This window comes from Rhipicephalus sanguineus, chromosome 4 (assembly GCF_013339695.2).
Source record: "Rhipicephalus sanguineus isolate Rsan-2018 chromosome 4, BIME_Rsan_1.4, whole genome shotgun sequence".
Lineage (NCBI taxonomy): Eukaryota > Metazoa > Arthropoda > Arachnida > Ixodida > Ixodidae > Rhipicephalus > Rhipicephalus sanguineus.
In genome coordinates this window covers 151481525-151505975 of record NC_051179.1, presented here as the reverse complement: position 1 = coordinate 151505975, position 24451 = coordinate 151481525, and the positions used below count along the sequence as shown (strand labels likewise).

Below are 24451 nucleotides of genomic sequence, written 5' to 3'. Positions count from 1 at the left end.
ACCATTTGTTTGTTCACTCTTGAGAACAACATAGCTGTTTTCAGTGTTGCTCGTTGTAATCTCAGAGGCCACGCGATTCTGACACCACTTTTTCAGTCGCAATCCGTCACCAATCCAGAATCCACAGCCAATTATATCCATATGATGGTGGCAAGCTGACGCTAACTGTTTAGCACCTGTGCTCAAAACGTGTCTGTTTTGTCCAAGTTGGCCTGCTTTCGTGCTAGTTTTCCCGCGCGAAAAAATGGGCGCCGACAAATACAGCATCCTACTGCCTACATACAACGAGAGAGAAAACTTGCCAATTGTGGTTTGGCTTATCGACCACTACATGTCTCAAAGGTGGGCTGTCTACTTTCTTTTGACACGTCCGCACCAGCAACCGCTTTCGCGTGCAGTCAGTCGTGGTCATGTCGCTTTTTTTTAATGGATTATATAGGCTGTCCGTGGTGATGTGTGTGAAACGTGCCTCACTCATTTAGGCTTTAGGCCCATAAGTTTCGTTCTAATGATTTTTTTTAATCGTTTCAGAGCGTGTGCAGCGGTGTTTTGCCGATTACTTTTCTGGTGCCTTCACTACTGTAGCTTTGCTGGGAGGCTTTATGACGTAAAGTCTCCGGTGCTGTGTCACGCGCTTATTGTTTTGGTTAGGTTGTTGTGCGCTTCGTAATCCGTCCACTGCGAACATTCTATCTAGCAATCGCAGCACGTACCATTTAGCACCCAACAGTGGTGAGGTCGTGGTTTTTATACCCACACACAGCAGCCACATTCGTATGGAAGCCGAATTAAAAAAAAAAAAAAACACTTCCATGCCTTTGAGTCTACATCACTACCAAGTGGTCCAAATAACCTCGTAGCCAGATTCGGAACCGAATTGCTTAGTTATAAACGTTCTTAGCAGCTATTCCCGATCTCTTAAAATGCAATGTTCCTGCCTGCTCGTTCCGATGTTCGGGTGCTGGCGGCTTTTTTACACGGTTGACACACTACACTTCTCGAGTATGCTCAAGCTCCATTGAGATCGAATTTCCCTGTCTTGACTGGCTCACTTGCGCAAGCTGTGGAAGGGAAACAGCTGCAGTCGAGAGATTTGATTCAGGTTGGGCTTGATTGCGATAAAACATTGCCGTCTGGCACCGGCGTTGAACAATTTGCCAGTGCCAAACTAAGTATAACCTGGCATAAGATTCAAGCCAATGTAAAGTACTCGCAAAAAAAAAAAATGCGGCATCAAAACATGAAGTATAACAACTTGTACGTACAACAACTTCTCGAGATAACCATGTCTTGTCAATACAAATCTGGCTTCTAAAGGTGATATTAATTGTGATCTAAGTGTATGAGCCAACATTACACCGACTTAACGCGGGCTGAAGACTGTGGAAACAACAGTATGCACATTATGCAGCTTTACACTGCCATGTTTCGGTCTGTCAGCACTGTACTTACATTGATCAACATCACCCCTTCAGTCACGAATTATGATATATTGTCCGCAAATGCGTCAAAATCGCATGACATAATTGGAAGATAGTCACTATTGCATTCTATGAAAGAAAATGAAGAAATGTGTTGTTTTTTATGGGTTTCAGTAATTAACGTTAGTTAGTCTGTAACTTAATATCTAATTATTCTGCCATCAGTAAGCTTCAATACTTGCGTAAAAAGAATTAACTATTAGGCCCGAAATGCATGCACAGTTTATTCTTGGTTGTATTCGTTTCGAGCGGAGAAAAAAAAATACTCTTGACATTGGTCCTGGAAAGCAGCACGTCGAACGATCGTCTAACATGGTGGTGTGTGCAGCAAAGTGATCCTCTGCAGCAATACGCAGCACAATGAAGTTAAATGACCACTAGTTGTCGTCTCAGGAAGCCTGCACAAATGTGCACACTGACTTTCAGGACATTTGAAAAAACACGCGGCGTGTGTCGCAGCGCCAAAGTTCGCGTACACAATTGAGTACACCGTGACTGAAGGGGATAAAGACGCTGGTGTCATTTTATCATTGTCGTGCCATCATTCTGCCATTTTTTATCTCTCTGTCATTTCATTATCATATTGCAACCATCATCACTTCGTCATTGTTATTCTGATGTCACGCCATACTCGTCGTAGAGCATTAATGCCATTGAAATTGTTCCATTGCCATCATTTCAGCGCTATCGTGCTGTCATGCTCACTCGTTCTTCATTATGTGTGTGATCCGCATGTTCACCGGCTGCAAGTACAGGCTGGTTCACGCTTAGGGGAAAACTCGGAGCACATTGCAGTGTGTTTCGAGTTTTCCCCTAAGTGTGAAACATCCTCGTTTCCCGGTGAAAATATCACCACCATTTTTTGTGGGAACAGATTGTACCGTGCACGCTTTTCCCCAGCACATTGGTGTGAAGCAACACTCACTGTAGTCCTCTGTTCTAAAGTATGTTTCCTACTGCCCAGTAAATACACCGAAAGAGTAAAAAAAAATGCTGTACATCAGGTTTGGGCAATGCAGTGTGCCACTATCTTTTTTTTGTCCCCTAAAGTTTCTGTAAAATTGTGACGCATTTCTATGGTGTAAGTGCTGCTTATAACGGCCTTGTTGCGCACATGTAGCTGTTTGGAAGTACTATATCTCCCACCACCTTTGAAAGGGTGAAGACTTAATATTGCTGAAGAAAACACTGGAAGAGTGTTAAAGCAATCTTGAAGTTCGTGGTGTTTTACATTTGCTTAATATCACAAACCTTTACTACTCCGGCACTTCCTTTTCCATCAGATTCCTCGGGGTTTACGAAGTTGCTAATTTACGCTACTCTTGCCTCCTTTTGTGCATTTACAGTGGCTATGACTTCGAAATCATCGTTATCGATGATGGAAGCCCTGACAACACACTTGAAGCAGCTCAACAGCTCCAGAAGATTTATGGAAGTGAGAAAATTGTGAGTTCTACATTCTCTATTGTAGTCTTGTCCCTTAACACTATGTTCTGTGATGGCCTCAGCAGACAGTGTCATAAATACTAAACTCACTTTCCTGTGTCAGAGTATGCAGCCAATGGCAATGTTTAAAAAACATAGATAAAATACTTGGCCTCTCCCCCTTACACTCTCTCAGCAATTATGTGATGGTGTCGGGGAACGAGATTCTGCAGACACGCTAGTCAGAACATGCTGGCACGCGCTAGCGTGTTCGGCCCTGTGTAAGGGGCAGGGTAAGACACTGTGGCCTCTCCCCCTTACACTCTCAGCAATCGTGTGATGGCGTCAGGGAATGAGATTCTGCAGACGCGCGATGAACCAATGCGTTGTATCCTAGTCAGAACGCACTGGCACGCGCTAGTGCGTTCAGGCCTGTGTAAGGGGCAGGGTAAGACGCTATGGCCTCTCCCCCTTACACTCTCACAGCAATCACGTGATGGCATCAGGGAACGATATGCTGCAGACTTCACTTGCAAGCACGTGTTAACATCGGGCAAGGTGCCCGTGATGAACGGAACTTTAAGTTGTTCCATGCGCTGCTTCGCATCCCCACATGGTTCCCTTTAGTGGGAGATGGTGTAATTTTTTCTCCTTAGTTTATATATTGACCTTCCCCCGCCGCCTTCTGAAAGCTTTATGCACCTAACATGGTTTTGCACTGCCTCCAGGTTCGGAGGCATTGCAAGCTTTCAGCACCTCAACTGGTTTTCCACTGCCTCCATGATCGGCTCACCTTTTACCAAGCAACGATGTCATGTGATGACTTCGTTGTGATGTCACTATGACGTCACCAAGTTTGGCGATCTGTGATGTCATGGTGACGTCATCGTGTGATGATGATTTTTTTCATCGCTCTTGTTGATGCCGACACCTCCAACGGTCACCTTTAGTGTTTGATGAGGAATCTAAGGCTTTCCCCTTAATGATTATTACAGTAGAGATTTCTTAGAAACCTTGCCTTAACGTTCAGAAATGCTGCTTGGCCTGAAGCCACGGCTTGACTTGGTCATGTCCTAAAGAGGGAATGCCTGGCACTTATTGCATTTCATTGGGTATGTCTGCAAGAGAATGAAAGAAGGCGAACGCGTTGTAATCATTTCAGGTGATGGCCATGTCGGGGTGGTAGTCGGCATGATTGCTGTTACTGCGTTAGGGGAGGAAGGTCAATGTATACACACGCAAATACAGACAACACGAAAACAGACAACACGGCAGACAAGTTGCGCAATGCGAAGATTTCACAACTGTTTGAGCCTGTTTGCTTTGTTTTCGTTGTACTACTTAAACATATTAGTTCTTACGAAGTATACCATAGTAAAATCCCGGGCAAGCGCCCCCTTCCCCTTTTCGGGAGATTTGAAATATGCACCAATGACCGAGCAAGCTCACCGCCCCCCTTCCCTCCCGTCATTTTTTGTTCTACCTGTTCTCCGCTACAGAATCTTGCAACAGCGGTTCCTAAGAACCCAAGTTCTGAGCTTCTTTAGATGTGTGCACGATTTCTTAGTACTTTTACTGTGTGGTGCCTCGGGATTGCATTCTGAGTTGCATAAGTTGTTGGAACTTTAGAAGAACGTCTTGCCCCCCTTGTCATAACACATGAAATTTCGCACGAGGATCCCTTCTGGTGCAGTAAAACAGTGAATGCATGCGTATTCGAGAAAGCATTTCATTGAAGCACAGGTGTGCATTTTTCTTAGAGGCTCTTCTGTTGTCATCTTGAATTATGGTCCGAGACTGACCAAATTATGGCCCCTCTCCAAATCTTCGTCGATTATCCTTCACCTAGGGGGCCGCTTGCTTGGGATTTTATGGTAGTTACAGAGAAAGCAGCTAAGTGTGCCATTGCTCTCTAATACCTTTAAGGTACTGAAACCAAGAGAGAAGAAGCTTGGTCTTGGGACTGCGTACATTCATGGCCTGAAAAGCGCCACGGGCAACTTTGTCATCATTCTGGATGCCGACCTCTCTCATCATGTAAGTGATGTTTTTTTTCTTGTTTTTTTTTTCTAAAATATGCATTGCTGTTTCATTTACTGAAACTAATGCTGATTGTATCCTGGTGCTCCAGTGTTTGAATAGAATGCAACGGAGCTAAGCAGTAAGGGTAGTTTTATTGCAGAATTGTGCATCATTACAATTCTTGTCATTTTATTAAAATTATGACACTTTCTTTTTTGCAAGCTCTGTTGCGGTTCTAGAGCACCTCCTTTTTGGAGTCTCTGTATTTTTGGTGGTGCAGTGGTGGTAATGTCTAACCTAACTGATGCACTAATGTGCCAACTTTACAATTTTATCATAAAATGCATTATTTTTGTAGTTTGTGTATGTCTATTGTATTGACTGTTCTTTTGAACCTAATGAATTTAAGGTTTTTCATTTGGATCCGGTGTAGGTTAAAAATTTGTAAACATCAATTTCCAATCATTTACTAAGCCCAATATCTTGGACATTCTGGTATAATTGGATCAACCCACACTAGCATCATGTACAGTACTGTCCACTGTTAAAGGGAACACTCCAATGAACACCTTTCATTTTGCTGGCCCTCTAACAGCAAGTGGACAGCGAAACATTGTTCAAGCACTGCACGAGTCTGTCAAGAAGAGGCAGAACTGTCAACCACCAGTAGTCTTATGCAAATCTAAGCCACTATGTTTTTGCAAGAGAACGAAATCCAAACATGTTTCACACGCAAATGTTCCCTTTAACAGTGGACCCGTCTGTACTTATTGATATAGCGAATAATACCAATTATCGGCTGTCATTTGTGACTGCTCCATAAATAAACACTACTAATAATTTTATTGTCTTTGCAGCAGATCGTTCTTATGTGATGAAAGAGTGAAACATTTGTTCACAGCATGTCTACAGCACACGCTTTCCAAATTTCGTACATTAGCAGTAGACATAATTGAAAAGTATTTTCTGATTTTCAATGCACTATTTCCCATTTACATAGGCCGTTAAGTCTGCGCTGACATTGGGCATGTAGAAAAACTGTTTACTGCGATTCATTTTTCGTCATGCTGCATGTGTCTATTAATAACACTTTAAAGATCTCCTAATAAGAAATGTGTTGTTTTTGCTTAACTTGTTTTCTTGTTTTTTCTATTTTTGCAGCCAAAGTTTATCCCAAAGTTCATCGAGTAAGGCTTCTTTCTTTCCTTCTTTCTTTATGATATTTTATGCAATAATGCCTTGTGAAAGGTGGACTTGAAGGGACCATAAAAGCTTGTCTTAGCATGTGTACCGAAATATGCATGGCAGAAATACAGTTAGCGAAGCAGCACTAAAGCAAGAAAAAGCTAAATGTAAAGCAAGTATGCCTCTATTCTGTGTTCGTAAGTGATATGAATAGCAAACCACAAAGCACTTCGTTTTTGGGGATGAATTTTTTGCAAGATTTCTCATAACATTTGTAAATTCTTATAATGAGCCAATATATGTAAACGTGTAAAAGCAATTAGAAGTTTGAACAACTTGAAGGTATTCAAGTTAGTTAAAATTCTGACTTCGACAGCAGTTCACCAATTTGCGTAGTGGAAGCAGGCAAAGATTGTGGAATGTGTAAAACAAGACTACGTGCGCAAGTTGAATGATGGCACCGTAGTGAAACCATGAAGAGGATTTTCTTTTTCATGTTTTTTGTGCAGACTGTAACGTTGTGTGCGTCATTGGCATCATTATGAGATAAGGCAAGAGTGGAAGCTATTTGTTGATTAGATTGGGCCTAATGTCCCTCAGAAAAACACTGAGGCTATGTGAAATACTGTAGTAGAAGGCTCCATATACGTTTTCCAGCAGTTGGCACTTAAAGGGCCTCTAAATCACCTACGATATTTTTTTTTAACATTTGAAGTAAATGCACGCATCGAGTTCAGAATGTCGTCATGATCTAAAGTGACAGACGCAGCAGCACTGTGCGCTACAGGTGTGTCACAAGATAAACAATCCCGTGCTCCTCTCTGGCCTTTCGGCATCTCCAGTGCTGGTCATGATGTTACCAGGAGAATCTGTTCATGTCAGCGGCAGAAGGAACCTAATAGTAACCTAATAATTGTTGGCGTTTAACGTTCCAACACCGCAATATGATTTTGAGGGACGCCGTAGTGGGGAACCTGTTTATCTGCCTGCAAGTACACGCGCTTCCTGCTTATCCCTGCTTAACACTCAGCCAGGAGGAGAGACGAGCCAATGAACAGAACGTAGTGAAGGAAAGAGCAAAACAAGCGAGAGCCGCATTTCGATCATCAAACGTGTGTAACTCTGCTATTACAGCACCATTCTGAAAAATTCTCACGGCTATGTGTTCCTTGTATGTAGACTCATGCACAACTCATTCACGACTGGCTGGCCAACGCACTCATCGACAGAAATAATGGACACCACGGGTGCAATCATGTGTGTGTCCGTGTGTGTGTTGTGCAGCCAGTCGTGAATCAGTACCAACTTGTCCAGTTGTCAGTACTGTTGTCATGCAGAGCTGCAGTGCCACAACTAAACTGCAATCTCTGGGTGGTTTAAGGGCCCTTTAAATGCTAAGTACCGCAAAGTTTTTCATTCTCCACCTATCAGAGTTCATGCACAACGGCTGGGAACCAAACACGTGATTTCATGCTCACCAGTTCGAAACTGAAGCTACCGAACTACCACAATATGTCCATAAGCAGTCCGTTCGAGTCTTTAATGCAGTTGTTGGTCTACTTCTGCATCGATATAGCTAATTCCCTTAACTATTATGTGGTGAGGTGGTAAATAGGTTTCCTCAAGGGAAAGGAGGTAGCATTACTGATGCTAACATACACAAGTAATGTTACACTTTGAAAAGTTTTTAAGTGCACCTGACCGCTAGTGAAAGAAATCATGTTACTAGGCTTTATTTTGAGGTTTGCACATCCGTATGCCACTACAAGTGATCTGTTTTTGCGTTTCATCTCTTTAAGAAAACAGAAAGAAGGCAACTACGACGTGGTCTCAGGCACAAGGTATGTTGGTGATGGCGGAGTCTATGGCTGGGACTTCAAGAGGAAACTCATAAGGTGAATTGCACGTTTGTTTTAAAAACTGTTCATCTATTTAGATGCTATTTATCTGCTTGCTGAAGGACTGAAGTGATTCATTCAGATTAGCATCCAAGTGGTCAGGAAAAGCAGCTAAATTGTTGCGTTAACTTTTCTTCCAACTGTCCAAAATGTTTCTAAAGTTGAGCTCATGTTATGATTTTACAAATGTTGGGTTATTATAAAAAATAAATTTTGTATAGAATAATTTCCACTCTTTTATCGCTGAATTTTCTATTGGCTGTTTTTTATGGCAGGCGAGATTGGCGACACCGAAATAACTGAAAATGTAGTTGGGGCCTATGAACGATGTGTTGTCAGTTCTTGCTATTCCAAATTCCACTAAGGTAAATCATTACCATGCCTAGTGACAGCTTGAGTGTTCTCGCACTCCCATGAACAGTTAATTTGCATGCTTGCTGCAGTTCAAAATAAAATGAACGAAACAAGATGTAACAAAATATTAAATGGACTAGTGGAAACCTTTTTGTTGCCTTAGTTGCTAGGATAATGTGTTGCCATTCTCTAGTTGAGCTCCGCTCTCTTGCTTTGCTAAACTTTCGCTACAACATCTTGTTTGTTGGTGCTATTGTTGAATAGTATTCTTTGAATTGTCATACTTGACTTGTCAAAACAAGGCAGCAGTACCGTGTCAGTACTGTTCGTTGGGCAAGTTTTGCCAGAAGCCGTTTACGAGCAATATACCAGATGCCTGTAGCATTGCAGAAGTGCTGTTGCAAACCACGGCTGCTTGCACTTGACTTGAAGACACTGCTTTTGAAATCAAATTAAATGTAATTAGACATCACCAATACGGTCTCACTTAACTCTTGCAGATGGCTCACTTTGAGAGCACAAGCACCTCACAAACATTGAGGTCATTAATGACGTTCTTTCGCTTTGTATAGACTGATCGTTTGCTGAATATTCCGTCCCTCCAACAATTCTTGCAGAAGCAATCATCTTTCCGAACTGCTAGTCATTGTGGAGAATAATGATAGATTTTTGAAAAGCATGAATTGGCTTTCTATAATAAGAAATCTAAGGTTGTAAATAGTACCAACACGTTTCTACATTATCAAATATCACGTGATTATTGAACTTGTGCTCAGTTTTTCCACTATGCTTGGAGTGCTTTCTAGGATAATTCTCCGCAATGCATAGCAACGTATTTTCCCCCACATAACATGATGACATTGCCTGCACGCACAAAGGAACATGCTTTTTTAACATTGCGCATAATGTTCCAGTGCTTGCAGTGCCAGAAGTGCTCTGTGAAGCAAGCGCAATGTCGCACATCCATGCTGTAGAAGTTTTGAGCTGTGCTACACACTCCAGCTGTTTTATCACTTCCTTGTGGAATCAGTGTGGTCCTATGGCTAATGCATTTGAGGAGCGATAATATTTTTCTGCTCTATGGCATGTTTACTGAATTGTGGATAAATGGCATTATGCATGTCTGTGTTTGTGTTCAGCGTAATTGCTACCACCACTGAAATTTCTGAACTCTGCGCAATCTTGGTGTCACGGGCACATAACCTTAATGCTTAACTGAACGGTCTTAATGTGGGTTTTCCAAACTGTCACGTTGCTGTTTGTCAGCTCTGTTTCAACTGTGGTATTAATTTTTGCTTTACACATTCCTCACTGAGCAATTGCTGCCTGCTTTAATGGTTTTCTTCCTTCTCACCTAGCCGTGCTGCCAACTTCCTGACACAGATTCTTCTGAGGCCGGGTGCGTCGGACCTGACAGGAAGCTTCCGGTGAGATTTCACACCATATTTTTTGGTGTAGAACAACCTTACTTCAAGCTACAGTGTGAGTCTACGTCGGATGGGAAAGAAGACATGATGGTCAAGTGGTGAACTATCAACGAAATTTGTTTTTATTCAAAGCACATGAACATATGCTCTGAAACGGGTAGTATTTGTTCATGTGTTCTCAATAACCAAATTCACTGTTGATAGCTCAGCACTCGTCCATGGTGTCTTACTTTTTGTCTTATACTGCCTCGCACTAGTTCAAGTATCAACATCCCGAGTATAGTGTTCTTCTGGAAAACAATCTTGCACAGTTTCCTCTTGAAGAGCACAGTGGTTTGGTAGCCCCTTTTGTAGAATATGCTTTCTTCTGCCATGTGGCACTGTGTTGCTGAACCAAGTGGCACGGCCCATAAGTGATGCTGCATTTGCCCACATGTAGAAGTGATGTAATAGCCAGTAAGGTCGACTTATTCTGAGAGGGAAAAAGTCTGCTAGCAGCATGAGCTAGTTGTTACATGTCTTAGTCACAGACAACGCAGACGTACAGAAGGCAGTGAAGAAACATGAATAGCTCGGCAAGCCACATGCAGCTTTTTTGAAAGTATGTAGTAGTGCTCCTGAATGTGGCCATCTCAGCAACTGAAAGTGCAAGTTTTCTTATACAAGCTGGCTTGAACTTCAAGTAATATGGAGTGAAATTTGGCAGGAAATATTTTATCAAATTTTTTAGGAACAGTTATTCTGACAGCAGTTCCACTCACTACTTGTGAGGCAGCTCTTTGTTCAATGCTTTATTCTGACAGTCTTAGCACTGAAGACAGCAACACTGGCATGACTATAATAATAATAATAATAATAATAATAATAATAATAATAATACTTTATTCTGGCATGTGTACAAAACAGTTTCATGCCACTGAGATGAGGCAAAAGGAAACAGACGAAACTGTTTCCTGACTAGGCCTACATCCCGGCTCGTGAACAAAAAACAAAAAACAAGGACAGCGGTGAGGAAAGCAAAAAACATCCATTACAGCACAATTCACCAGCATATGTTCATGTGAAGAATATGAAAGGTGTATGTATTGCTTATATATTATTGCTTATTATAGTGATTATAGAACCAGCACCAGATTATAGAACCAGCAGTGAGTTTGCGTGAGAGTTTATTTTTGGTCATCGGAACAGCTCAGCTCCATCCAAATGAGTACACTCTAGCACGAGCAAGCTCATTTTACTACTTGTACACTGGCTTTATGAAAGTTTTATGAAAACAGCAATTTGAAAAGTATTGGCCATAGTGAGATGCACTGCTGTTAGGTGCAGACCTCGTCCTCAGATATAATAAAACTGTAAGGACATTCTGCTTCAATAATTGCTTTCACAAATAATTTTTCGTTGCATAGAAATGCACTCAAATTTATATCTTTATCATGGCGTACTACACTTATAACTTTATAGCAAATGTGTTTACTCACAGACAACTATTCTTCACAATGAAGCAAAGGTTAGAGATTATGCCAGTGCCACCGCTTAGGAATGTAATGACACAATTTTGTCCATGTTTTCTACATGAAAAAAAAAACATTCCTTCACATGCCACAGGAAGCTGTTAGAAAGATGCCACTGTACACACCTGGGAGATATTTTTATACTTGTTTTACTTGATACATTCTCATTTCTCATTGCTGCGCATGCAAGGATGTCCCGCCTGTTTTGTGTGCCTCAGTGGCAGAATGGTGTCTGCATCTTCAAATTAGTGCTCATCACCTTGCGGTTCTTCCCTCTACTCGCCTCAGAAACATGTAATGAAAGGCCCATGAATCGCTCTTTAAGCAGACAAAGCAAATGGTATGCAATGTTTATGCCAGAGGGCCTTCACTTTCCACACTGGCACAAAAGGCGTGCCAAACCATACTACTAACCCGTAGCTTTCCCTTCATTGCCAAGAAAAGCTGTCCACGAGTATATAACACTTTTTTTTATTGAAAAAAGGACAACTACATATACACTCAAACCTCATTATAATGAAGTCGCGTCTGACATGAAAATAGCATCGTTATATCCGAAAATTCGTTATAAACATATATTCGTAACACTGTATCTGTGACAAGACAGTTCATTTACTACGTTATAACCGATAATTCGTTATATCCGTGTTCGCTATATAGAGGTTTGAGTGTACATATTACAGCAAAGGCAGTGAGTTATACCTTTGGGATAATTCTAGTTTGTTTCTGTGCAAAACAAGCTGTCTTCCAAAAATTAGTGTACTTTTCCTGTTTGAGGCTATCTAGGAACTAGTTACTGGTGTCCTGAATTTCTAAAGCATAATTTGGTGCTTGTGCAACCAACTCTTTCCTTTTATTTCTTATCGTCTTTATTAGCTGCTCAACTTGACCACGTTTCATGGTACTCAATTTCCCCAAAGATACTGTCATTTTCTCAAAGAATCAGTATACAGCGCAAGTGATCTTGCCATGAAATAACATACGCAATATTTTGTTGGAGATAAATTGGGGTGTGCTGTGTGCTAGTTGTCAGAAGTGTTTCTACACAGTCATTTTTGTCATTGCTGGCCCTTGTTCCCTGCATTACAGGTTGTACAAGAAAGACGTGTTACAAAAGCTCGTGGAGAGCTGCACTTCCAAAGGCTACGTCTTCCAGATGGAGATGATTGCACGTGCTAGGCAGTTTGGCTGCACGATAGGCGAGGTGGGTGTTTGCATGCTCAGCCAGCAAAACATGATTGTCTGTTTCCAAATTGATGTGAACAAAGACAGTCCTTCAAATGGCATTACAAGATGGAAAAAGGAAGCCAATGAGGGTTGTACAAGAGGAAATATTTTGGGGTCATCTGCACCCTATCCTCACCTTGTTGTAGTCACAATCGTTAGAGCATGGAGCTAGTACTTGGGTGGCAGTTTTCTTCTGTAGCCACACCTCAGTGTGCCGTGTTTCTGTGTGCAGTGCGAATGTTTAGTGTTTCTGCGTTTATGATATCCATTGCTATATTCCGTTTGAATAACCGTATGCCCATCATTACATTTTAACCCCTTTCAGACGCCACCTATGAAGAACTGTCTGTAAATGTGTCAAATCGATACAACATTATTTCGAGGCGCTCGTTAGTCTATTGCAGCAAAAATAATGCCATAATGTGTTAATTTAGGTGTGTTACAGAAACTAATTCTAATTAGGTTCCAATTAAATATCTACTTATCCTGAAGTCATTGATGCTCTGTTTTTTGCATAAATAGAATGAAATCTCAGGCTAGAAATGCAGTCAGAGTTCATTTTTGGTTATGTCCATTTTGAGCAAAGAAAAATTATACTTTTCACATGGCTCACAGGAAGCGACACGTCGAGTGACTCGTTGAATGTGCTAGTAGTGTCTTCAGCAAAGTGATCATATGCAACAGCAGACTGCAGAATGAAGTTAAATGAAGAAAAATTCATTATGCAGAAGGTTATTCATCCAAAGTTCGATATATTTCGCTCTTTCTTAGCCTCTAGTTGAAACAAATAGCAAAAACAAGTTATGTACACAGTTGTGTACATAGCGTGTCAAAGGGTTAAGGAAGAATATCTCGTAGTTGTTTTAAAGTAATGTGTCATTTCCAGGCTCTCAGAAGTATTGTTGCTTTAGTCTGTAAAAATGCTGCTTTACGGCACTCACATTTCCTGAAAACACTTGCTTTTTTTGTTTGTTTTTGCTAAAGCTGGCTGCTTTACACGTGTGTGTGTGTGTGTGTGTGTGTGTGTGTGTGTGTGTGTGTGTGTGTGTGTGTGTGTGTGTGTGTGTGTGTGTGTGTGTGTGTGTGTGTGTGTGTTTCGGGTAGTCTTATTGCCTATGTGGTTGTTCTTGATGCAGTCTGTGTGGTTTCATTGAGCTGTAAAAAAAAATTCCCCATGGTAGCTGCTCACTTCCAGCACATTCACTATTCTTGCTTGCCACCTGCAGGTACCTATAAGCTTTGTCGACCGATTCTACGGAGAGTCCAAAATGGGTAGCAATGAGATCTTCCAGTTTGCCAAGGGTCTTCTCTACCTGTTTGCCACGACGTGACCTGTTCAACGTCATCGTTAGTGTGCCAGTGGAAAAGTCTTTGTGTCCTGTTTTTTGAGCCCATTGTTGTGTGGCGGCTAATGTGATGTTACTGATTTTTTCCGGTGTTTACAATATTTTCCTAAAATAACCTTGTTTTACGACAAATAAATGCCCAAAGATGCATTGCAGTTTCCTCTTTTGTTGGCACGAAAGAGTATTGATGGCACACCCACGAGAAATTTCTCAGTTTATGAGAGAGGGGCGCCTCCACGGTGGGGGCGTTTGATCGGTATTTTACGGTAGATCTTACTGCTGCAGTGCCAGTGAAGTCACTGGGATCTCTAGAAACGACTGGGGGCAGTGTCTCTCCGTACCTTTACTAGCTGGTCTCTCTGCAAGGCACTAAACTAAGCCTGGATTTTGATGCAAGAAACTGTATGACGCTTAAGCTTTACCTTTAGGAATGGCATGCGATATCATTCCACTGCAACGCGTTCACTAGGTGCTCCTTTACGCTCAGAACATTCAGGAATTCTGTGAACGACAAAGGCTGATATAATCCAGGCAATGAATTCCAGCTACCTATCAAACCCACTGGTGGAGAATTGAACTATGTAAAAAGCTCTTGTCCACAGACCGGATAAAGACAACAGTTCTGCGGTTCTGGTTGAGCAATCGTTCAAGAAATATTTGTCAGAAACTTGCGAAGCTTGCCAGAGTTATGGCTGCAGCTGTGTTTCCCATGATGTGTCGCGAGGAGGCCTGATGACTTTTCGCTCACAGTGGACAACGACATCTGGATTTTCTGCGACACAAGCTTCTTAACGCTGTTGCGTTAAATGTATGCAAGAGTAAGTGATTCCTATTTCCTGCCCTCCCCACCTCATTGAAATTGCATTTATAGAGTCTCATACACTTTATACTGGCACAGGAATGGAGAAATGCATCTGATGGTTGAGGCCTGGCATATCAATAGTAGTGGTAGTGCATGTGTGAGCCAACTGTCGATTAACTGTCATAAAGAAGAAATCAAATGCCTGAGCAGTTATCTTTCACGTAGACCACCACGCCTGTCAGATTGATAGGTATCGCCTCTTGCCTGGGCTTGCGAAGATTTTTGCGTCTACCTTCTTTTCCACTGCTGTGCGCCTTCTTTCGTTGTTAGTTGGCATTTGTAGTGTCTTGACTTCTCTTGTGTCCGTGTTTGCATTCCCAGCCTTTTTAACGGGAATGGTACCCACCAACTAGCTCAGCTCTCTGTTATTCGAATCTTTACACAGAGCCGCTGCCAATGTCACCCTGATATGAGGCATTTTTAAGCTAAGAAGAATGAGAGAATGAAAGACTGAGCTGTGGTGCCTTAAAAATTAATTTCTGAAGAGGCCTGCAAGGTGGAGGAACATTCATGAAAGGAAGAAATTGCCCTCTGCCTATTTGTAGCATGAGGCTATCAGTAAATCTGTATAGATTTCTCAGAAAGAAAGCTTGTTGATAAGAATTCATTACAATTCTTTTTTTTTTACTTCCAAGTGAGCGTGTGTTCATACGCGGCAGTGTTGCGGAGTTGCCACTCCGAAATTCCACATTTTTGCGACCCCGGAATGGAATGGAAATGGAATGGGGGCAACGCTCGGAGGAATGGAATGGGAATGGAATTACGTCTTTTTCCGAAAATAGAGCACGTTTTCGTCTACGTGCTGATTTTCAAACTTCGAACATTACCAAGTCAGAGCCTCGAATTTAACAATAAAGCAGTATTTTTAAAATGGCTTGGCTGATTACAAAAACGGTACATTTATAAGCAACGCACCTACTACAATTCTGTCCTTGTATAGACTGTGTTGCTCCGAAGTCTCGAGCTGAGAGCTGGTCAGCCCGCACTCCCACTGCGCCGGGGTGGGATCATTTCATTATTATCGTTATAATTTTTCTTTGCATCTTTTCTTCACTGGGTTGCTACGACTCGGCACATACCCGTGTTCGCATCGCCAAGCAAGGAGGGTATTGGGGAGGAACGTATTTTGCTACACCCTTAATTGCTACTACTGTAATATCATGCTCAAATTAGTCATGTAGGCTTGAGTACATGTTTTTTCGAAGTCGAAGGCCACAACGCATTGTCTAGGTCCACCTTTAGTTAGCCATAGCCAAGGGTGGGCGTGGTGTAAAGTGTGAACGATCTGCCAATTTGTAAAAGAGAAACCGATGCATAAGTTAGTGTACAAACAAATGCATTATACCCGCAGATAGGGAGAAACAAATTATCCCTGCGTGTTGGTTTCCATTGATACCCCCCCCCCGCGAAAGTGGCGAATACTCTATATGCACAGCCTGATCTTTATCTCACGAGCAGTTTAGTACCCGACACACGTAAATAACTTTTGTGACAAGAAGGACATTGCATACCTGCGCACAGGCGAACGCAGAAAGTTCACCTCACCCCATCTATGCTTGCGAGGTGCGCTTGACAAGTGTGAGCGCTTACGAGCAGTGCGGCCCAGTGTTCCGTATTCGATGCAAAGACACAAGGTGCCCGAGCGGTGCACTGTTTCAACTAATACCAGCAGATCTATTTCTCCATATTCAGGACCGCTCCAGACGCGTGACAAAACTGCTTAGTCTTCTTGAACGCTACCTTTGTCAGCAAAAAATGACGCCATGTCGTATTTTAGCATTAACGCATTTAAGCTTACACAATATTAAAACATCACCATTTGTTGAAACATGCTGACCATGCAAATACTATAGGTAGCGGGAGAACTCCCCCATAGGAGTGGTTGTACTGCACGAGATGTGTCACCAAGCTAGGTGGGATCATATCCCTCGACCTTGGTAACGTGTTTTGCGTACTTTTGCAGTCATTAATGCATCTGATGACATCAGCTTTATGGGGCGTTCATTCTTAACTCCATCAAAACTATCAAGGTGCCTTTCCTACGTTGAGGAATTACAGGAATGGAATTGAACTCCCCGGCCATTCCCGGAGTGGGGATGGGTCAAGTTTTTTTCATTCCGAGGAATTGAAAGGAATGGAATTACGGCAAGTTCTAATTCCCCGGAATGGAATTGGAATGGAATGAAGGCGCCCATTCCGCATTACTGATGCGCGGCAATCTACGAGGCGGCGGCACCGCAGGCCGCACGTCTGGGCCTCAGGTGACGTCAACCGTGCGATGCAAAGCACCAGGCGGAGGGAATACGTCAGTGGCGCTCACTGCCGCTGAGTTAGGGTGCGAAAATGCCTGGTGACTTGTCGCCTTTTAACGCGCTAAAGATTTATTATTTTTTTTCTTGGCTAGACTATTTGGAGGATGGTCTCCAATTATGCTAATGCCACATACCCCCCAAAATAAAAATGAGAAACGTTGATTAACGCATTTAGTTAATTAAGGTATTAATTAAACCAGTCTACCTCTTACCTGGTGTTCACTGTAGACTCCATTATAAGCCTAGGGTCAAAATAAACCAAAAGGATAAGGTGCCTTTAATAATACCGTATTTTATCGCATATAACCGACACCCCTAACTTTAACTCTGCAGCAAGAAAAAAGAAGCTATGCATATAACCCCTGCATATAGCCCGCATCCCCACTTTTTAAGCCCATTTTTCCGTTTTGTGGTGCGGGTTATATGGGAGAAAATACGGTATATAGTGTGCATGTTTGTCGGAGTTCATATGCTCCCTTATAGTCATAGACGGCCATCTGTTGTTTATGCCCAAATCTATCTATCTATCTACCTACCTACCTACCTGCCTGCCTGCCTGCCTGCCTGCCTGCTTGCCTACCTACCTACCTACCTACCTACCTACCTACCTACCTACCTACCTACCTACCTACCTATCTATCTATCTATCTATCTATCTATCTATCTATCTATCTATCTATCTATCTATCTATCTATCTATCTATCTATCTATCTATCTATCTATCTATCTATCTATCTATCTATCTATCTATCTATCTATCTATCTATCTATCTATCTATCTGTACGCATACGAAAAAAGCAATAACCCCATCAGTAGAAAAGTCATAATTTACGGTTGGCGTAGTCCTTGTTTCTAACACTTTCGTGACCGCACCCAGAGCCGTATATTCCTTCGGAGAGTTCGGCGGAGGGGCGGAGCCAACAACCATCCAAATTTAGCGGCGGCGCTGTCCGCCATTTTGTGCCGCGGCACTGTAAGCTCGCGTTGGCGTGCGCCCGCAACGCTCCGTCTCTGGCGAACCCTTTCTTCAGCGAGTTAAGGGGCTGATATCCTCCAGCGTAACGTCGACGCGCGCGCACGCTCGGCACAGTGACGCTACGCTAACAAACGTGCAGCACTCTATAGACGTCAGACTCTGGAGTGGATGGATGGATGGATGGATGCTATGAGCGTCCCCTTTAAAACGGGGCGGTGACATGTCTGCCACCAGGCTCGAAGAAGAAAAAAAAAAAAAACTTCCTTGTTTCATGTTGGCCGAATACCTTATCTACATTGATTAAATCTATGTTATTATACCAAAAAATATAAATTCACGGTCCATCTCTCTGCCTCTTAAGGCAGAATGACCTTATTTTTCCCCCATTATTTATTTTTGTTCTTTATCTCTACTTTTCTGCCACCAATACTCTAACCGTCTCTTACTTATTTCTATCGCGGACGTGTTCAGCTTTCCATTGTTGTCCCTAAAACCCAAGGCTTCATGTAGACTCGTGCCCACACGTATACCTGGGTGAATATCGCCACATTCAATCAGTACATGTTCCATCGTTTCCTTAGTTCCCCCGCAGCATGTACATTGTTCTTCTTCGTTACTAAATCTCGCTTTATAACTACGCGTTCTAAGGCAGCCCGACCTTGCTTCAAACAGTAAAGCGCTTCCCCTTGAATTATCATAAAACCTTTCCCTCCTTATTTCGTTTTTTCCTATTCGGTAGTTACTCAGAGCCGGCTTCTTTTCCATCGCTCTCATCCAATAAGTCTTCTCCGCCTCTCTGACCTTCCGCTTAATGCTCCTTGTTGCCATATCGCCCGCACTGCTAGCCGTATATTTACTGGTGAGCCTCCTAGTTCTTTTTCTCCACTGCGTGTCAACGCTTTTTCTATACAAATACCTGAAAACCTTCTCTGCCCATCTACTCTCCTTCATTTTCCTCAGCCTCTCTTCGAATCTCATTTTGCTCTGCGCTTCCCTCACTTCAAAGCCTGTCCATCCCATATCACCCTTTACCGCCTCATTTGTCGTCTTCCCGTGAGCGCCCAACGCGAGGCGGCCCACCGTCCTTTGATTTACATCCATTCCTGATTGCACCTCTGACTTCATGCACACCACTGAGTTCCCAAATGTAAGCCCCGGAACCATCACACCCTTCCACAGCCCTCGAAGCACCTCGTACCTATTGTATCCCCATAAAGCTCTGTGCTTCATAATTGCAGCATTCCTCTTTCCCTTTGCTACCGATGCTTTCTCTTGTACCTCCATATATCTATCCCCCTCATTTACCCATACTCCGAGGTACTTGTACTCGCTTACTCTCGGTATTTTTTGGCCCTGTATTAATACCGTATGGTCTCCGTGATCATTGAATACCATCAATCCACATTTTGTTGCACTAAATCCTAGTCCTAGAGCCTCACACTCCCTTCCGCATATATCTGCCAGTCGCTGTATATCATCTTGACTGTCCGCAAATAAGACAATATCATCAGCATAAAATAGACCTGGAAGCTTCTGCTCAACCATCGCTCCGACCTGTTTGTGTGACAAATTAAATCCAATGTTGCTACCTTCTAGCGCTTTTTCCATCCTCGCCATGTACAGCATGAATAACAGCGGGGACAAAGGGCATCCCTGTCTCAGCCCCTTGCTAATTTCAACGCTGTCCTTGCTACTTATTCCTTCCCATTCTATACAACTGTATTTCCTCGGTATATTTCCCTCAAAAGCTGTACACAGTCGTCACCTATGCCCACTTCCTTCAATATATCCCACAAAATTTCCTGATTAACGTTGTCATACGCCCCGGTGATATCTAGATAAGCTACGTATAAGGGCCTGTTTTCTATTTTAGATATTTCTATACACTGGGTAAGAACAAACAGATTATCGTCTAACCGCCTGTCGATTCGAAATCCATTCTGAAGTTCTCCCAAAATATCATTTTGTTCTACCCACGCTTCTATTTTTAATTTTACTGCCTGCATCGCCAACCTGTATAGCACCGATGTAATTGTTAGCGGTCTATACGAGCGAATGTTATCCTTTTCTCCCTTGCCTTTATAGATTAAGTTCATTCTACTTTTTCTCCAACTGTCTGGTATTTCCCTCTCCTGTAAGCACTTTTCTACGGCTTTCAGCAGTGTTTCTTTAGTGTTATGTCCGAGTTCGTTAATGAGGCTGACGGGAACCCCATCTAAGCCCGGAGTAGTGCGCTTAGGAATTTTTCCTTCGGCCTTCTTCCAATTGAAATTCTCTAGTACTACATCTTCTTCGGTTGCACTCCTTTGCGTACTTTTACTCACCGGGGGAATCCCCTGGGGGACCTTTTTAAATGAATCGGCTGTTATCTTTCGGATGTAACCTAGCGCTTCATATCCTTCCAATTTATTTCCTCCTTCATCTACCATATGTTGTTGCATTGTGACAGACTTCCTACCCAGCGCTTTTAGGTGGCTCCAAAAAATCCTAGGCGCGGCCTTCTTCTTTTCGCGAATCTCTGTCATCCAGCGTTCACTTTCACCTTTAATTTTTGCCTCGACTAATTTCTGCACAATGGATTTTTGCTCTAAATATATTTCCCATATTTGGTTGACTTCGTCCTGTGGCCGCTTCTCCTTTTTTGCCTGTCTGTGCTCCCGTGATGCCTGACGTCGCATCTCGATCGCTTCCCGGATTTCTTTGTTCCACCAACTTTTTGGCTTTTTCTTTCCTTTCCAACAAATAGTTTTCTTCTCTATTTCCATTTCTTTCGTGATTACATGTAGCAGCTCACTATACTTCCAGTCTTTGCCTGGTAGTTCGTCTACTTTTTCCTCGACTCTTGCGGCTATATTTGTTATTTGTTTTCCAAGATGTGTGGCGCCACCTGTCGGAGAAGTATTGAGTAGTGCATAGAGCGACTCTCTCGCACAGTTTGCTATGGGACCAGGTGCAACTAGCGAGTGCGAAACAACGATTGAGCTTAATATCGAGTGTGTTTGCGCATTTAGCACTCAGAACGAGAGCTGTGAATTGCTCTCCGCTAGTCGGACGCGCCACCGAGCCGTCGTGAAGTGCTTGCTGGATCACTCGCCTGAACGACGGCGAAAACAGCAGCAGACGAGAGCCCTCCGCACGCTACGAAGAAACTCCGCAAAAGACGCACTGTTGCGTTGTGAATTGCCACGGACGTAAAAGACTGAATAACAACGTTCAGTTTTACCGATTTCCATAGTTGACGTCATAGGCGGAGAGTTTTCATTTTACCGGAGGGGGCGGGGGCCCGACTTGCTCTTCCACATTTCTTTCTCACTCTCCCTATATATATATATATATATATATATATATATATATATATATATATATATATATATATATATATATATATATATATATATATATATATATATATATATATAGAGAGAGAGAGAGAGAGAGAGAGAGAGAGAGAGAAAGACAAAGATAGCGAGAGAGAAGTGTTGCAACTTCCAAATTAAAGAATTTAATGTAACTTTAGTCTCTTAGGTGCTCGCGATATCACAATGAAGATATGTAAGTGGAAGACCCTAGATATATTTTTCAGTTTACACAAAGACATCGATTGACCTTCGTAACTCTGGGCTCGAAGCGAAAAAGGTCGCGTAGGTGACCTTTTTCGTTGACTCGATGACTGCGTCGCGTAAAATCGATTCACGCAATGCGTGGGGTTAGGCTTTACTTTGTTAAAACATGCGCGCCCCACACAGGAGAGAGTAGGCCAACGCTATCACGGGAAGCTTTAATTATATGCCAGTGAGTTCAATTCAAGATGACCGAAAGTAATTCTGAGATGGTAGCAAACATAGGCGTGCGCAGAGTTCCTTATTAGGGAGGGCGAAGGTTCATCGCAGCGCCCCCCCCCCTACTAAGTCCATGTATAGGGCAGATTTTGCGCCCCCCCTCCTAGATGATTAGGGGGGCAGCCGCCACCCCCCCCCCCCCCTGCCCCCCCTGTGCGCACGCCTATGGTAGCTAACACCATTTGCTACCACTACACCTTGTGCGAAGCTGCGGTTATGAATCTGGACGAGTAATGGAGTTGCTCATTGGTGGCCGAACTTTTAGTAAAACCCTTTACTGATAAATCAAAACTGCGTACAATCTTTTCTCGGCACTTTTATAAGCAGGCATGTCGAAGGGTACCAATATATAGGCAACCAAGAAATTACCCGTTTTTTTATTGGCGAGTAAGTTTGTGCGAAAGCGTTCACTGACTGAATGTGTCGGGATTGCTTTGTATTCTCAGTATCATTTTTGTGTTCTCAAAACCCTTCACTACGGGGTTCAAGACAATTAGAGCGCAGCCCTTAGGCATCCGTTCCTGCGTTGAGCGGCATCGCCGTTGGCGTCAGTGGCGTAACCCATAGCGCGAACGAGGACGAAAGAGAGCGAACGCGGAGTCTGTCGATATCACGAGATACTGGCCTCTAACCTCGCTTTCTTCCTCTGTCGCTCGTGCGCATGCAGGGCTGGCACGTGCACTGCGGCTGGCTTCGCTTGTCATAACGGGGCTGTGGGCGTTTCACTTGGTTCGCGACAGCTGCAATGCACAGAGTATATAGTGTGCGTAGCACTCGAGCGCTGGCGGTTTTTGTGGCAATATGCAACGAATGTTACATTGCTACAACTGCGGATAGTCAAAACTTCAAACACAGCTGGCGTTGCCCGAACACGAGGCTGCGCTCAGCGAATTAGGCAGTATCGTAATCGCCGGTGAATTTTTTAATTTGTCATAGCTTAAGTCGTCATTTCAGTTGTTTATCAGCACAACATATTCTGCACGTAAAAATCCGTTTGAGGGACACTTTTCCATTGAATGTTTGACTTGTCACTGGCCCATGTGGCGAACTTTAAATGGCGGAAATGAAAAAGAAGCGGGCATAAACAGCCTCCTGTGAAATAGCTGCCAGACAGGACGACCCGGGGACCTAAGCTAAGCTCTTAAAAAATACCCTGGGCCGGCGCCAGGGGGGGCTATGCCCCCCCATGAGGCAGTCCGGGGGGGCCCAAGCCCCCCAGCCCCCCCCCCCCCCCCCCCCCCGTACTCTCCGCCTATGGTTGACGTACGAAGAAGAAAGGCGAGAGCGCTGGAGACGGGCCGTTGCGAGTGTGTTGGGTAAGCGAAGCACCCGCGTTCTCCACAGCCGGTGGCATGAATGTGTGGCTCTGCTGTTGTTTTGCGTAGCCCTCAGGCAAAACCATGGTAACCTTGACTATGAAGCTCAGCAGAGGCTCTGACCGCGGTGCTTGTCGTGTAACACGAAGTGAGCAGCTAGAGGCAGACTGGAGACGCGTGATACGCACACCGCGACGAGTTGGTCGTCACAACACAGCATCGCGGACGTACGTACGTTTTGAAGGCTCAGAGTTCTGGTTCTAACTAGCTAACACCACGTGCGTCATACAAGTAAATCGCAGAATGTTGGTCGTGACCCCCTTCAGGTTTGTTTATTCGCCCGTGTCCTCCGCGGTTGCCGTAGCTATCTCGGAGGCCACGGTTTTGCCTTTGGTTGTACCCCGCGAAAGTGGACGCGCACGTATCCCCATTTGCAGTACATACAAACGGAAGACGACCATCAAGAGACCATTTGAGGATGCGTAATAAAACACTCCAATGCACAGGAAGCGAGAGATGAATTAAGGGAGAATGCAACTGAAAAGGCGAAAATCGCCGGAGCCATTCGCCCCTGATGAACCGAGTTTTGCACCACTGATCGTAAGATGCATAGCTAAGTAAATTGATCGTGTATGTAGGTACTTTATCGCCGTCTCGCCGTGGCATACGTATTGTAGCGTAGTGTTCTGGTCGCTACTTGGTCGCCGCCGGAGAGATGACACGTACAAACAGCATATCCATATACTTTCTCCTAAACTGATTTATTTGGCTTAAGTTTCCTAATTAGAGGTTGCACACACTTGTACGCTACATAACTCTTGACAACCCTGAGCAGCGCTCGCTGCAACCTGCTCTCGTGGCGTCTCCGGTGCGACTCCTTCTCGGCTCCCCCTGGAAGCGTCCCGAGGCCACCGCAGAGACCAAACAAAAAAGGGCCACTCAGAAGTCTCCGTTGACGACACCCAATCGGGTGTCACGAATTCAAACAGGTACACCCAATCGCTGGCGGTCTCCACCGAGTTTGAACTCGATGACCACCGTCATCCTAAAGAATAATGACCTAACTAAAGTAAAAACACACAGGAAGCTACCGCGACATCCGTTAGGCTTCCACCGTACAACTCACCCCGCATACCTTCCGGCGCCGCGGATGCAAAGCCGTCTGCGGTCTCCTAAATGGGGACCGGATCCCCTCGTAGGAAGCAAGGTAATGCGCTCGTACAACAAAGCCGGTGAGCCACTCAAGGACACTACCGCAAACCCGGCTC

The 24451-nt window shown here is 43.6% G+C and overlaps 1 protein-coding gene across 2 annotated transcripts; it reads left to right on the top strand.

Annotated features, from left to right (window-relative positions):
* Positions 1-129: 129 nt before the first annotated feature.
* LOC119390805 (dolichol-phosphate mannosyltransferase subunit 1) lies at positions 130-14026 on the top strand. 2 transcript variants are annotated; one of them, XM_037658501.2, is made up of 8 exons: positions 130-342; positions 2828-2927; positions 4833-4943; positions 6090-6115; positions 7913-8008; positions 9724-9792; positions 12393-12507; positions 13757-14026. In XM_037658501.2, exons 1-8 carry the CDS (start codon positions 245-247, stop codon positions 13859-13861), a joined length of 720 nt encoding a protein of 239 aa, XP_037514429.1. In that variant the 5' UTR covers positions 130-244; the 3' UTR covers positions 13862-14026. The 2 variants fall into 2 exon arrangements, with proteins under 2 accessions (XP_037514429.1, XP_037514430.1); XM_037658502.2 differs by lacking the exon at positions 9724-9792 and having other exon boundaries at positions 150-342.
* The last annotated feature ends 10425 nt before the right edge of the window (positions 14027-24451 follow it).